At 38.5% G+C, this 12,412-nt stretch overlaps 1 protein-coding gene across 1 annotated transcript; it reads right to left on the bottom strand.

The window, feature by feature from the left end:
• Window positions 1–1,822: 1,822 nt before the first annotated feature.
• On the bottom strand, window positions 1,823–12,260 carry LOC113005247. The gene is made up of 6 exons (XM_039446190.1): window positions 12,075–12,260; window positions 4,116–4,682; window positions 3,721–4,044; window positions 3,340–3,585; window positions 2,564–3,176; window positions 1,823–1,902 (listed from the first exon to the last, which is right to left on the bottom strand). Exons 1-6 carry the CDS (start codon window positions 12,258–12,260, stop codon window positions 1,823–1,825), a joined length of 2,016 nt encoding a protein of 671 aa, XP_039302124.1.
• Window positions 12,261–12,412: the final 152 nt, after the last annotated feature.

Here is a 12,412-nt window from a genome sequence, read left to right as displayed (position 1 = left end):
ATCTTGTACATAAATGAAATGTTTAATTCAAATTTAATCTTTTTTTAACCCATTTTAAGGCTATATTAAAATATGCTGGTAACAGAATTTTACAAATTTTGCAGCAGATATACAAATTTCTTGCAAGAATTTGACTGCAAAATCTTTCAGGAGAATTGAACAGAATGAGGAAGCAGATCATAACGTCTTGTTGGCAAAATCTTTCAAGAATCTACTGCAAAATTTACAGCAGATACATTCAAGTTTCTTACAAGAATCTGCCAACAGATATGTGCAAGTTTTTTGCAAGAATTTGACTACAGAATTTTTCATAAGAATTGAACAGAATGAGGAAGCAGATCATAACGTCCTGTTGGCAAAATCTTTCAAGAATCTGCTGCAAGATTTACAGCAGTCTTGCAGAAAATTGCTGCTAGTGCAAATACTATCATATACTAATTAAATAAACGTTTCTTAAATACGTTTATGATTTGTAAAAGTTATCCCTTTAAATAATGTATCAAAAATAAGATTTAATATCCAGGTATGATATACTTTTTAAATATGTTAATAAAAGTTTGAGTGTAAATTATATTTATACGTTTTCATTGCAGCCATATTTAAACGAATAATGAAAGTATTTTATACACATTCGGTATAGCTAATTAAAGGTTTATTGAAAACGTATATCATTTATGAAATAAAAAATCTTTATAAATCATTTCGGAAATACCGAATACGGTTAAAATTCAAGACATTTAATTATTAATAGTTATTTTACACATAAAAACATATTGCAGTGCTCTCGAAAATCGAGCGATTTGCTTTAGTTTTGAGTCTCAAACATAGACTTTATACTATGTCTATGGTCTCAAAGCTTTTTTGTTTTGCACCTTCGCGGCTTACGCGGCTTTCGCTAGGTGGCCACGCCGCGAGGGATCTTCTCGTGAGTCGAGTGCGGCCATAGGCGTTATATCTAGGCGCCATTGTGACCGTCTTTCTAAATCGCACTTCAGTAAAAGTTTTGAGTTTTGATTGTTGTAACCTCGAGAAAAATATTTGCTTTCGTTTTTTTCAAATGTGATGTGTATGTGGTTCGCTGTTCCACATAAAGTTTTATATTTTTACATGTAAATAACAATTTGTATTATTATTAAATTTTGTACATAAATGTTTAATTCAGATTTAATCTTTTTTTTAATTCTTTTGAACGAAAAGGAAGAAATATTTTTTTGGAAACTATAATTACGTTTAAATTATTAATTTATCAATAAGTATTTTATACGATTATATAATCGTAGTGACTATTGGGCTCAAATAATTTTTCAATAGTTCTGTGTAATAGTTTGTCCCAATAATCTGCGAAAAAACTATGACGAATAATCCAATAATTTTATTAATAACTTTACTAATAGTTACAATAGTCCATTTCCGTAAGGGATACGCTGAGAATGACTTCAAAGTGAGTCAAAACGTTTATTTTTTGTAATCTTAAATAAATAGATAATTTGTATAATACTAATACTTGTGTACATGTTTCCCTCACAGTCAGTTCCGTACGTTAACAGGTCTGGTCTACAATTATAAAATTCTGAAATATTTAAACATAAATTTGAATATACTCACATTAATTTATCTTTAATGACTCGATTGTTATTGTATGTGCAAGTCTGTTGCATGTTTGTTGCATCAAACGCGTGATTACGAATAGAATGCATATTTTCCGATATTTCCTTTATAAAGCCATCAATAGGCCGACTGTTATCACTTGTGTGCTTCTTTGGTTGGCGAGTTGCATCAAGCGCATGATTACGAATAGATTGCATATTTTCTGATATTTCCTTTATAAAGCCATCAATAGACCGACTGTTATCACCTGCGTGCTTCTTTGGTTGGGGAACAACATTTGAATTTCCTTTTTGTCTGAAAGAAATATAACAATTATGAACAATATTGTGTACTGTGATCACAAATTATTTTGCGTTTAAAATTAATATTACATTGTGGTTTTTAAAGTATAAATCAGGTTGGCTTTATATGTTCATACAATAATTTTTATACAATCCATATGATTTTGTTGAATAAAGATTATAATCGTGATACTATTAAAATTTACTTACGAATCTTTCACAATTGAATTTAAAACTGTATCAATTAATTTGCTTGTATTAGTTACATTGGTATTAGGAATAAAGGTGTCATTTTTTGGCATATTTTGTATCAGAGCTCCAAGTTTGTTTAATTCCGTTTGCATTGAATATTGCTGGCTGCTCTTTTTTTCTGCTTTCTACGTTCTTCATCCGAAGATGTAGTCATTACATTTGTTAACCGAGAGGGTTTCCGGATGGATGCCACGTGCGTGTTGGGCACTTTGCCGACGTTTCGCAAACATTGCAGCTTGCATCATCAGGGCTAAGAGCTCTGATATTGAGCTCCTTTCGGTTGTGGTGGTCCTTATATATCCCCGTTGGGCCCAGTAGGAGTTGGGGTGGGGGGTTTGATTTAGTCAACTAATCGGAGCGTTTTGATTGATCGGCCGGTCAATTAAAAAACTCGGGAGAACGGTATGCCAAATAGAATTTACTTGAAGGCCTTTGTCGCGGTTGAGGTTGTCTAGATGTTTCAAGATTTCCAGACCTTCGAGATATTTTCTGGCGAAGTAGCCTTGTGACGGGGTACAACATGGTAGACTTATCACATTGCACGGCATGTCCAGTCTCCATCGAATGTTCCGCCAAGGCTGATTGCGAAAAGTGGCTGTATTTGGCACACCTCTGGTGTTCCTTGATCCGTGTACTGATCTTTCTCCCGGTTTCTTTTATGTACACTTTTTCGCAGACGCAAGATATCTTGTACACACCTGGCGTTTCCAGGCTTGGTCTTTGATCCTTGCGGTTAGGGAGTAATTGAGCAATTTTCTTCTGGAATTTGAAGATTACTCTGATGTTATGCTTACTCAAAATTCTGCCTATGCGCTCTGTTGTACCTTGAAGATACGGAAGGACAGCCATCATTTTCCTTTCTCTTTCTTCATCCAAAGTTTTGGTGTCGTTGGGACTGGAGATCTTGTTCTTCAATCTCTTGGTTATCTGATTAATGTTCTTATTATTGTACCCATTCCTAGTCAAGGTCTGATTAAGATGTTGTAACTCCTCATCCAGGAACGTTGGTTCAGAAACTGTGAGAGCTCTGTATACCTATGAGCTGATAACTGAATTCTTTTGTGACGGATGGTGATGGGAGGTTGCGTGAAGATATCGATCAGTGTGGGTTGGTTTTTGGTAAACTCGATAGCTTAAGGTACCATCTCCGTTTCTTTGAACCAACACGTAAGAAGGGAATTTGGTTTTCCTGTTCTACCTCCATTGTAAACTTAATGTTTGGGTGTTGGGCGTTGAGAAAAACGAGGAAGGGTGGGAGAGTTTTTTTGCCGTGGCTCCATATAACAAATGTGTCATCTACGTATCGGAACCACGTGGAAGGTTTGAGGGGTGCGTTTTTCAGAATTTTGTCTTCGAGATGTTCCATGAAAATGTTTGCAAAAATGGGTGAAACAAGGGATCCCATTGCTGCTCCAGAAGTTTGTTCAAAGAACTCTCCTTGAAACTGGAAATAGGTCGAGGTTAGACAATGTTCTATTAGTGGGAAGAAGTTGGCCGACAGTTTGTCAAACTTTTTGATAATATCCAACGTATTCTGGACCGGGACATTTGTGAACAATGAAACCATATCAAAACTTACCAGGATGTCATTGGGTTTTGTTTTGATCTTTGCAATTTTGTTCACAAAATCAATAGAATTCTTGATGTGAGATCCATTGAGACCAGTAAGTTTTTGAAGTGGTTTGGTAAGGTAGCGGGCCAAGTAGTAAGAGGGTCCCCCGATATTGCTGACGATAGGGCAAAGGAAAACCGATTCTTTATGAACCTTGGGGAGGCCGAATCTGAGAGCCGACGATTCCCGAGGGGTAAGGTATTTGGTAATTTCAGGAGGGAGGCCTGAATTCTTGAGCAGAACGGGTGTTTTTTTTTTTCTATGGTGGATGTCGGGTTCCGTTTCAGTTTTCTATAAACGCTGCAATCCAAAAACATAACATTAATCTTATTACAATAATCTTCTTTGTCCATTGTAGGTACCACTGTGGCATTCCTTTTATCCGCCGGTAGGATTAGAATGTTGTTGTTCTGTCTCAAATTCCAGAGTGTCAAGCGTTCTTCTCTGCTGATGTTTTGGCTGGGTGGTTTAGCCTTGCGGAGGATGTTGACTGCTCGTTGTCTAATGTCGTTGCTTGCTTCGGGTGGGAGGCGGAAGATAGCCGTCTCAATTTGGCTGATAATTTCTTCCGTAGGAATGCTTGTGGGGGTGACAGCAAAATTGTGTCTTTTTGAAAGTACAGACACTTCGGATGGAGACAGGACATGACTGCTGAGGTTCTTAACTGTGTATGTTGGAAGTGGGGATCTAGCTTGTAGAGAGATCTTCTTGTATTTCTCCTCCTGTTTTTGTTTTCTCACCTCGGCAGAACAGACGGCTTGTTCGTGTGTAATACGGTCCAGTGTTTGCCACAGCTCCGGCTTTAGTGAGTCAGCAAGAAAGAGGTGTAATCCAAGAAGCTTTTGGGAGATACTAGCTATATTTCTTTTGGTTGCCGAGATCCTTTCCTTGACTAACCGTAGGGATGCTTGTCGAAGGATAACTTTTGCCTGGATGGAGATAAGCAAAGGGTTTTTTAATTGAAAGCATTTGGATACCACTCGATGGTCACGGCACCGTTTAAAAAATGCTAAGGAACATAGTTGGACGTGCAAGGACTTCCTGAGTTTGGTAAATAAGTTTACCGATCCTAGAATAACTTCTTCGTGAAGGCGTTTTATTCCAGTCTTGAGGCTTTCGTGGCCATTGATATCGTTAATCGAGAGGGTTTCCGGATGGATGCCACGTGCATGTTGGGCACTTTGCCGACGTTTCGCAAACATTGCAGCTTGCATTATCAGGGCTGAAAGCTCCAATATTAAGCTCCCTTCGGTTGTGGTGGTCCTTATATATACCCGTTGCGCCCGGTGGGTTTGGGGTGGGAGGTTTGATTTAGTCAGCCAATCGGAGCGTTTTAATTGAGCGGCCGGTCAATTAAATAGTAGATTTATACGTGTATTTATACATATTGTAAATTTTAGTAAATTTTAAAAGTCTTATATTAGTGGCTCTTAATGTGTAAGGAATATAGATATGTATATTTGTATGTACTGTAAAAATTATTAAAAAAACTTTAAATATTCTATGCAACATTTTGCAGAGGAAAAAAATAGTTTCTTTTCCCCAAGAAATGTTTGTCAACGTTCAAAAATATATTTATAAAAATATTGCCAAAAAATGTAATTATGCAGACATATAGTTTAAAACTACATGTCTGCGTAATTACACTTTTGCGTTAAAATAATTGAAATTAATTGGAAACGGAACACTTAAATACTTTATAGAGATGATGTGGGATAGAAAGGAGAGAAAAAGAAGAAACATTGTAGAAACGAGATACAAGGGGGAAGGAAAGGAGGTAAAGAGTAAAATGGGGAAGATATTTAAAAAGATAACGCCGGAAGTAGAGATAGAGGAAATAAGGGTGATTAAGACGGGAAGGGAGGAATGGGGGGGAAATGGCGATAGTGACTATAAAATCAGAGGAAGACAAAAGGGAGGTTATGAGTAAGAAAGGAGGGCTAAGGGGGGAAAATTTTTAGATAGAGGAGGATCTAACATGGAAGGAGAGACAGATTAGATGGAAGTTGAAAAAGGTGGCTAGGTCAAAAGAGAGAAAAGGTGCAAAAATAGCTATAGGAAATAATAGAGTGAGGATTGATGGAGAATGGTGGTTTTGGAATGAGGAGGGGGAGACGCTGAGGGATAGAATGAGAAAAAACAGAGAGAGCGGAGGGGAAAAAAAGTCGTGGGAAGGGGGAAGAAGGGGCAGATGGAGGGGGACATGGGGAAGAGAGGATAGTGGGAGAGTTGGATGGAGAGGGGGGGAAATGAGATGAAGGGAGTGGAGAGGAGGGGTGAAGGAGGAAAGGAGGATCGGTAGGGGAGAAGGACAACGGAGAGAGCGAAATAAAAATGGAGAAGGGGGACAAGTAAAAATAGCGTTTTGGAATGTAGCAGGGATCGAGGACAAGGATAGGGATTTTTGGAAGAGGATTAAGGATTGGGATGTGTTAATATTTATGGAAACGTGGTTGGAAAAAAAGGGGTGGGACAGAATAAGGGGTAAGCTGCCAAGAGAGTTTAGATGGAAGGTGCAAATGGCTAAAAGTAGAAACAAGAAAGGAAGAGCAATTGGGGGAATGTTAGTAGGTATAAGGTAGGAAATAGATACGGTAGAGGAGGGGGAACAAGAGGAAGTAGAAGAGATAATAACAAAAATTATTAGAATAAGGAGGAAGAAGTGGAGAGTTATAGGGGTATATGTTAATGGAGATATGGAGGAGAAATGGGAAAAAATTAAAGACTGGGTGGAAGATAAGAGAGGTGGAGTCAGAACAATACTGGGGGAAGGGGGGACTTTAACGCAAGGACAGGAAAACTGGGAGGTTGGTGGGAGGAAAGGGATGAGAGGGGAAAAAAAGAGGGGAGAAAATCAAAGGACAAAAAGATAAATAAAGAGAGAAGATTGTTTATTGAAAAGTTGGAGGAGGTGGGCTGGTACATCTTCAATGGTTGTGGAAAGGGGGATGAAGAAGGACTGTGGACATACGCAGGGGCAAGAGCGGAGTCTGTATTAGACTATGTGATAGGAGATGGGAGAGTGTGGGACAGAGTGATAAGGATAGAAATAGAGGGAAGGCTTTTTTACTATCATTGTGTTGTTACATTATCGATCCAATAACATATTTGTAATTTGAATCAAGCGCCTAGAATGCGTTGTCACTCATATACCAATATTGCGAGAAGTATCACTGTGCCCCAGTGGTCGAGGTGGTAAAACACCGGGACCGTAGGTGCCAGGTTCGAACCTTGGGTGGGGTGTTATTTTTCGAAATAAATTTCTTACAGTTTTTTCAGAGGGGGAATGGGTATATAGATGCAAATCAGCATCAAGTATTATATTAAATTATTTAATTTAATATAAATTGTGATATTACTAATTCTTATTCGACATGCTGTCTTATGACCGAAAATTAATTCGGCGCACCTTTTGGCTGAATTCGGAAAAGTATATAAAATCACATAAATAAATATAAGCACTAAGACCTAGTTACGACCGAAGAAGGTTTTTTTACTATCATTGTATTGTTACACTATTGGTCCAATAACATATTTGTAATATGTATAAGGTAGACCGGGGCAAATCGTTAGACAGAGTAATTCGATAATTTGAAATATCTTTTTATGGGTACATGTTAAAAATTTACTTTAAATACTGTAAACACGTCTTAATGTAACGATGTTGCTAACAAAGATTTGTTGGTAACGGCGTCATATTGAAGTCGTAGTAATGAAAAATGTGTTTTGCGACAGTCGAAGTAATTTCTGATAGTCGGCATTTCTTCGAAATTTAAATAAGATAATAAGGTTTTTTTGAAAACTTTGAATGTATCGTGTCCAGTTGAACGTATTTGAAACATTTCGTGTTTACTTTTTGCTGTGTGATGTCTATTTTTGTCGATCATACGCAATAATGCGCACACTTGATGTTGGGGCTATTCGTAATACTGAGCACCGAGGCGATTCGTTAATACTGATTGCAGCGCCTAACCTAAGTTGGGTAGTAATCCTAACCTTTTGGCTGTGTTACGAACGTTTGCACTACGCAGAGTTAAACATTGAGGTAAAGTTCTTCATTGATTTAGTTCAAACATGATAAAATTGTGTCTTTTAATACATAGAACATGAATATGAATATAAAATCGTCGCTCTTAAGCAGGTAAAAAGTTATAAAGCGTTAAAGATTGACACTTGTAAGGTTAGGAAATCTGTCACACCGATGGCATAAAAGAACATGCGAACGTGTATGTTTGCATTTGTTTTTTGTATACCTACATCCTTTTTTAAATAAAAGAAAGTCTTAACAACAGCTTTTTTACAGAATTTCAACTTAAAATACAAATTTCGGAATATTCCCGGACTAGTTACGAATTACCCCGGGCTTGGAACTATTCTTAATTCTTGACACTGGTCGACATTTTTATATGTACTTTAAAGCAAGTACATTTGCATGTTCTATTTATATCGGCATTGTGAAAGGGAAGGTTCAACCTTTTAAACCGGCTCATGTTTTTTTATTTTTTAATTAATATAGGACTCAGGAGACACAAAAGAAAAAACGGTCTAACGATTTGCCCCGGTCTCCCCAATATATATATATGTATACACTACTCAAAAAAAGATAGGGAACACTTTCCAGACGCCAAAAATTAGGCTATTATCAAATGACTGTAACTCGGTGAAAAATCATCGTAGATAAAAAATAAAAAAAGTATTTTGAAGCTTGAAGATCGAGCTTTAACGTTCTACCAGCAGATTTTTAAAATTCTTTTAACTTCCTTATCTTATGCAGTAAAAAAGCACACCTTGTTTTGTTTGTTAAAATTTCGTATTTTTGACACTTTGCAGATCGACCAACAAATTTTTTTCGAATAATTCAAGTAAAATTTCATAAACAACAACTTTTTACCTACAAAAAGGTTTTCTTAAAATTTCTCTACGATTTTTTTTGACCGAGTTACGCAACTTTGAAGCTAAACCTGCATTTTATACAAATGATATCCGTACTCCGCGAAAAATCATCGTAGATAAAAAATCAAAAAACCATTTTAAAGCTCGAAGTTTCAGCTTTAACATGCTATAAATGGTTTTCAAAAATTTTCTCAATTTTTTAGTACTATGCCCCAAAAAAGATACACTGTTTTTTCCTTAAAATAACGTATTTTTAACAGCCTGTAGCTCAATAAAAAAATTTTTCTCGACAAATCCAATGCAAGTGTCATAAAGTATGACATTTTCTCTACAAAATGCTTTTTTTTAATTTTTTCTACGATTTTTTTTTGACCGAGTTACAAGACTTCAAAGATATACATTTTTTACAGTACATTTTTCCGAAAAATGACGTCTACCGCCGACATTAGCATTACCCAATGTGCACCACGTGGAGGTTGTCGGTCGGATTTTTGCACATTGTGTGTGTGTGTGTGTGTGTGTGTGTGTGTGTGTGTGTGTGTGTGTATCACAGCAGAGATAAGGAGCCCACAGTTCGTCACTTCTGCATTATTTAACGACTCCAAACCCTCTTTACTGTGTACTCGTATATGTGTATGTGTGTGCATGTGTGTGTGTGTGTGTGTGTGTGTGTATTACTGTAGAGATAAGGACCCCGCAGTTCGTCACTTTTGCAGTATTTAATGACTCCAAACCCTCTCTGCTATGTGTGTATGCGCGCGCGCGTATGAGTGTTCAATGGTGTGTATTTCGTGTGTGTTCATTATATCAACGATATTCTACGACCACACGTTTTGCTATTAAATCGAACTTGTCGGAACTTTATTTTCATGCAGGACAACGCTCGACCTCATACAGCGAATTTAACGCGACGTTTTTTTCAACGACACGCAATTAGACTGTTAAATCATCCCACCAATAGCCCGGACTTAAATCCAATCGAGCACATTTGGGATGAAATGGAACGACGATTAAGGCGTCGCAAGGAACAGCCGCGAAATTTAGAAAAATTGGGAGAAATTTTAACGGAATTTTGGCACAACATTCCACAAGATGTATTACAAAATGTATAAATATGCGAGAACGCTTGCAAGCAGTAACTGATCAAAGAGGAGGAAATACACACTATTGAACTCTCATGCGCGCGAGCGAATACACACACAGCAGAGAGGGTTTGGAGTCATTAAATACGGCAGAAGTGACAAACTGCGGTGTTCTTATTTCTGCTGTGATACACACACATATACACATACACAGTAAAGAGGGTTTGGAATCATTAAATACTGCAAAAGTGACGAACTGCGGGATCCTTATCTCTGCAGTAATACACACACACACACACACACACACACACACACACACACACACACACACACACACACACACATGCACACACATACACATATACGAGTACACAGTAAAGAGGGTTTGGAGTCGTTAAATAGTGCAGAAGTGACGAACTGTGGGCTCCTTATCTCTGCTGCGATACACACACGCACACACACACACACACACACACACACACACACACACATACACACACACGTACACACGCACGCACGCACGCACGCACGCACGCACGCACACACGCACACACACACACACACACACACACACACACACACACACACACGATGTGCAAAAATCCGACCGACAACCTCCACGTGGTGCACATTGGGTAATGCTAATGTCGGCGGTAGACGTCATTTTTCGGAAAAATGTACTGTAAAAAATGTATATCTTTGAAGTCTTGTAACTCGGTCAAAAAAAATCGTAGAAAAAATTAAAAAAAAAGCATTTTGTAGAGAAAATGTCATACTTTATGACACTTGCATTGGATTTGTCGACAAAAATTTTTTTATTGAGCTACAGGCTGTTAAAAATACGTTATTTTAAGGAAAAAACAGTGTATCTTTTTTGGGGCATACTACTAAAAAATTGAGAAAATTTTTGAAAACCATTTATAGCATGTTAAAGCTGAAACTTCGAGCTTTAAAATGATTTTTTTATTTTTTGTCTACGATGATTTTTCACGGAGTACGGATATCATTTGTATAAAATGCAGGTTTAGCTTCAAAGTTGCGTAACTCGGTCAAAAAAAATCGTAGAGAAATTTAAAGAAAACCTTTTTATAGGTAAAAAGTTGTTGTTTATGAAATTTTACTTGAATTATTCGAAAAAAATTTGTTGGTCGATCTGCAAAGTGTCAAAAATACGAAATTTTAACAAACAAAACAAGGTGTGCTTTTTTACTGCATAAGATAAGGAAGTTAAAAGAATTTTAAAAATCTGCTGGTAGAACGTTAAAGCTCGATCTTCAAGCTTCAAAATGCTTTTTTTATTTTTTATCTACGATGATTTTTCACCGAGTTACAGTCATTTGAAAATAGCCTAATTTTTGGTGTCTGGAAAGTGTTCCCTATTTTTTTTTGAGTCGTGTATATATATATATATATATATATATATATATATATATATATATATATATAGTGACAGTGTCTTTACGCACCTGACACAAATTTCAGTAGCCCGCTCAAGGCGGATCTCAGGAACGCGGTATTTATTTCTCTCAAATAATTGTCAGCGGACAGTATTGGGCGCCAGGCACGAGAGAGCGTGCCACTCTTTTCGGCTCATTAATTTCGCGACTCTACATTAACGTACTAGCCGTGAGCGGTGACGACACGACCATCCGGCAGCTCCCCGCTAAGTCGGTAGAGGCGTGGGTCGGTGCGGTCAGGTGGTGATCGGGGGAGCGAGGGAGAATCGCAGAATAACGAGGCCAGAATTAACAAACAGAATAACAACGTATATTTAGAGTTTTCGGGTTAGTAAACTACAAAATTTTGCACGCGGTTTACCCGCGTGAGGAATGCGATACAGATTCGCGGAATGTTACTCGAAGCGGCTTAGTAATCGGCCGATCTCGTACCGCAGTCACAAGCGTAACGATTCAATCGCCTCGGCGAGGCGGTCGCCGCGGGAGAAGGTGCACACATCAAGGCGGAATTCCGCGAAGAGAGTTATGCACACGCTAGCCAAAGGATCTTGCGTTTTCTCTCACCGCTACTACCGTAATCAAGCTACGTTCAACCCGCAAAATCAGACAAAACTCACGCACCTACAATTACATAAACTTACAACACAACGACGCTTGGCTGTGACGATACAGGCGCAAATACCGAAACTAAAGAAACTGCATTAATATGGCGAGATCGGACGAGCAACGTCGCGGCTGTACCAATGGCTACGCTTACGATATTACACGCAAATACGAGTGGACTCTATTTAACCCTGTCAGTCGCGACGTCACTCGTCCTCGTTCGCAAAATCGGTGACTTTACAATACTTGAGTTGCGCTCGTCTCACCCTTCGGCGCGGCACGGAACCTCTTTCTGCGTCCTCTTGTGACTTAGCCTTTGGTGTTCGGCTCTCCAGCTTGGGACACGCTCACAGCACAAGTGAGCATCGATCCTCGATCCTGCGGGAGGCCCGCGGTGTTGCGCCCCACTTATCGCCGCTGCCGCTTCTACATTGGCTGTTATCAGGCGGCTAGATCCTGGTGGTGTGCGCATTATTCTATCGTTCTGCGCTTCTGACGTTGATAGCGCGCGAGGCCCAAATACAGCAGGTGATTCTCGGCTTTCCCGGGAATTGATATCGGCCGGCTTTATCTCAGATGGCCGCCGCTTCAGGCCCGCGATGCCTCCTCTGTACGGTCCTCGAT

Source organism: Solenopsis invicta, chromosome 2 (genome assembly GCF_016802725.1).
Source record: "Solenopsis invicta isolate M01_SB chromosome 2, UNIL_Sinv_3.0, whole genome shotgun sequence".
NCBI classification, from domain to species: domain Eukaryota; kingdom Metazoa; phylum Arthropoda; class Insecta; order Hymenoptera; family Formicidae; genus Solenopsis; species Solenopsis invicta.
Note: the sequence above shows the minus strand (reverse complement) of the source record. Positions and strands in the feature narration are given on the sequence as shown.

Excerpts from the sequence above, each read along its gene's own strand:
- LOC113005247 (XM_039446190.1), bottom strand. The coding sequence starts at position 12,260 with ATGCGCACACCACCAGGATCTAGCCGCCTGATAACAGCCAATGTAGAA. Across the intron at positions 4,683-12,074 it reads ACAAGAGGACGCAGAAAGAG|GCAAAAGTTATCCTTCGACA; the intron begins GTTCCGTGCCGC and ends ATCTCCATCCAG. Across the intron at positions 4,045-4,115 it reads ATAAAAGGAATGCCACAGTG|AAAACTGAAACGGAACCCGA; the intron begins GTACCTACAATG and ends CAGCGTTTATAG.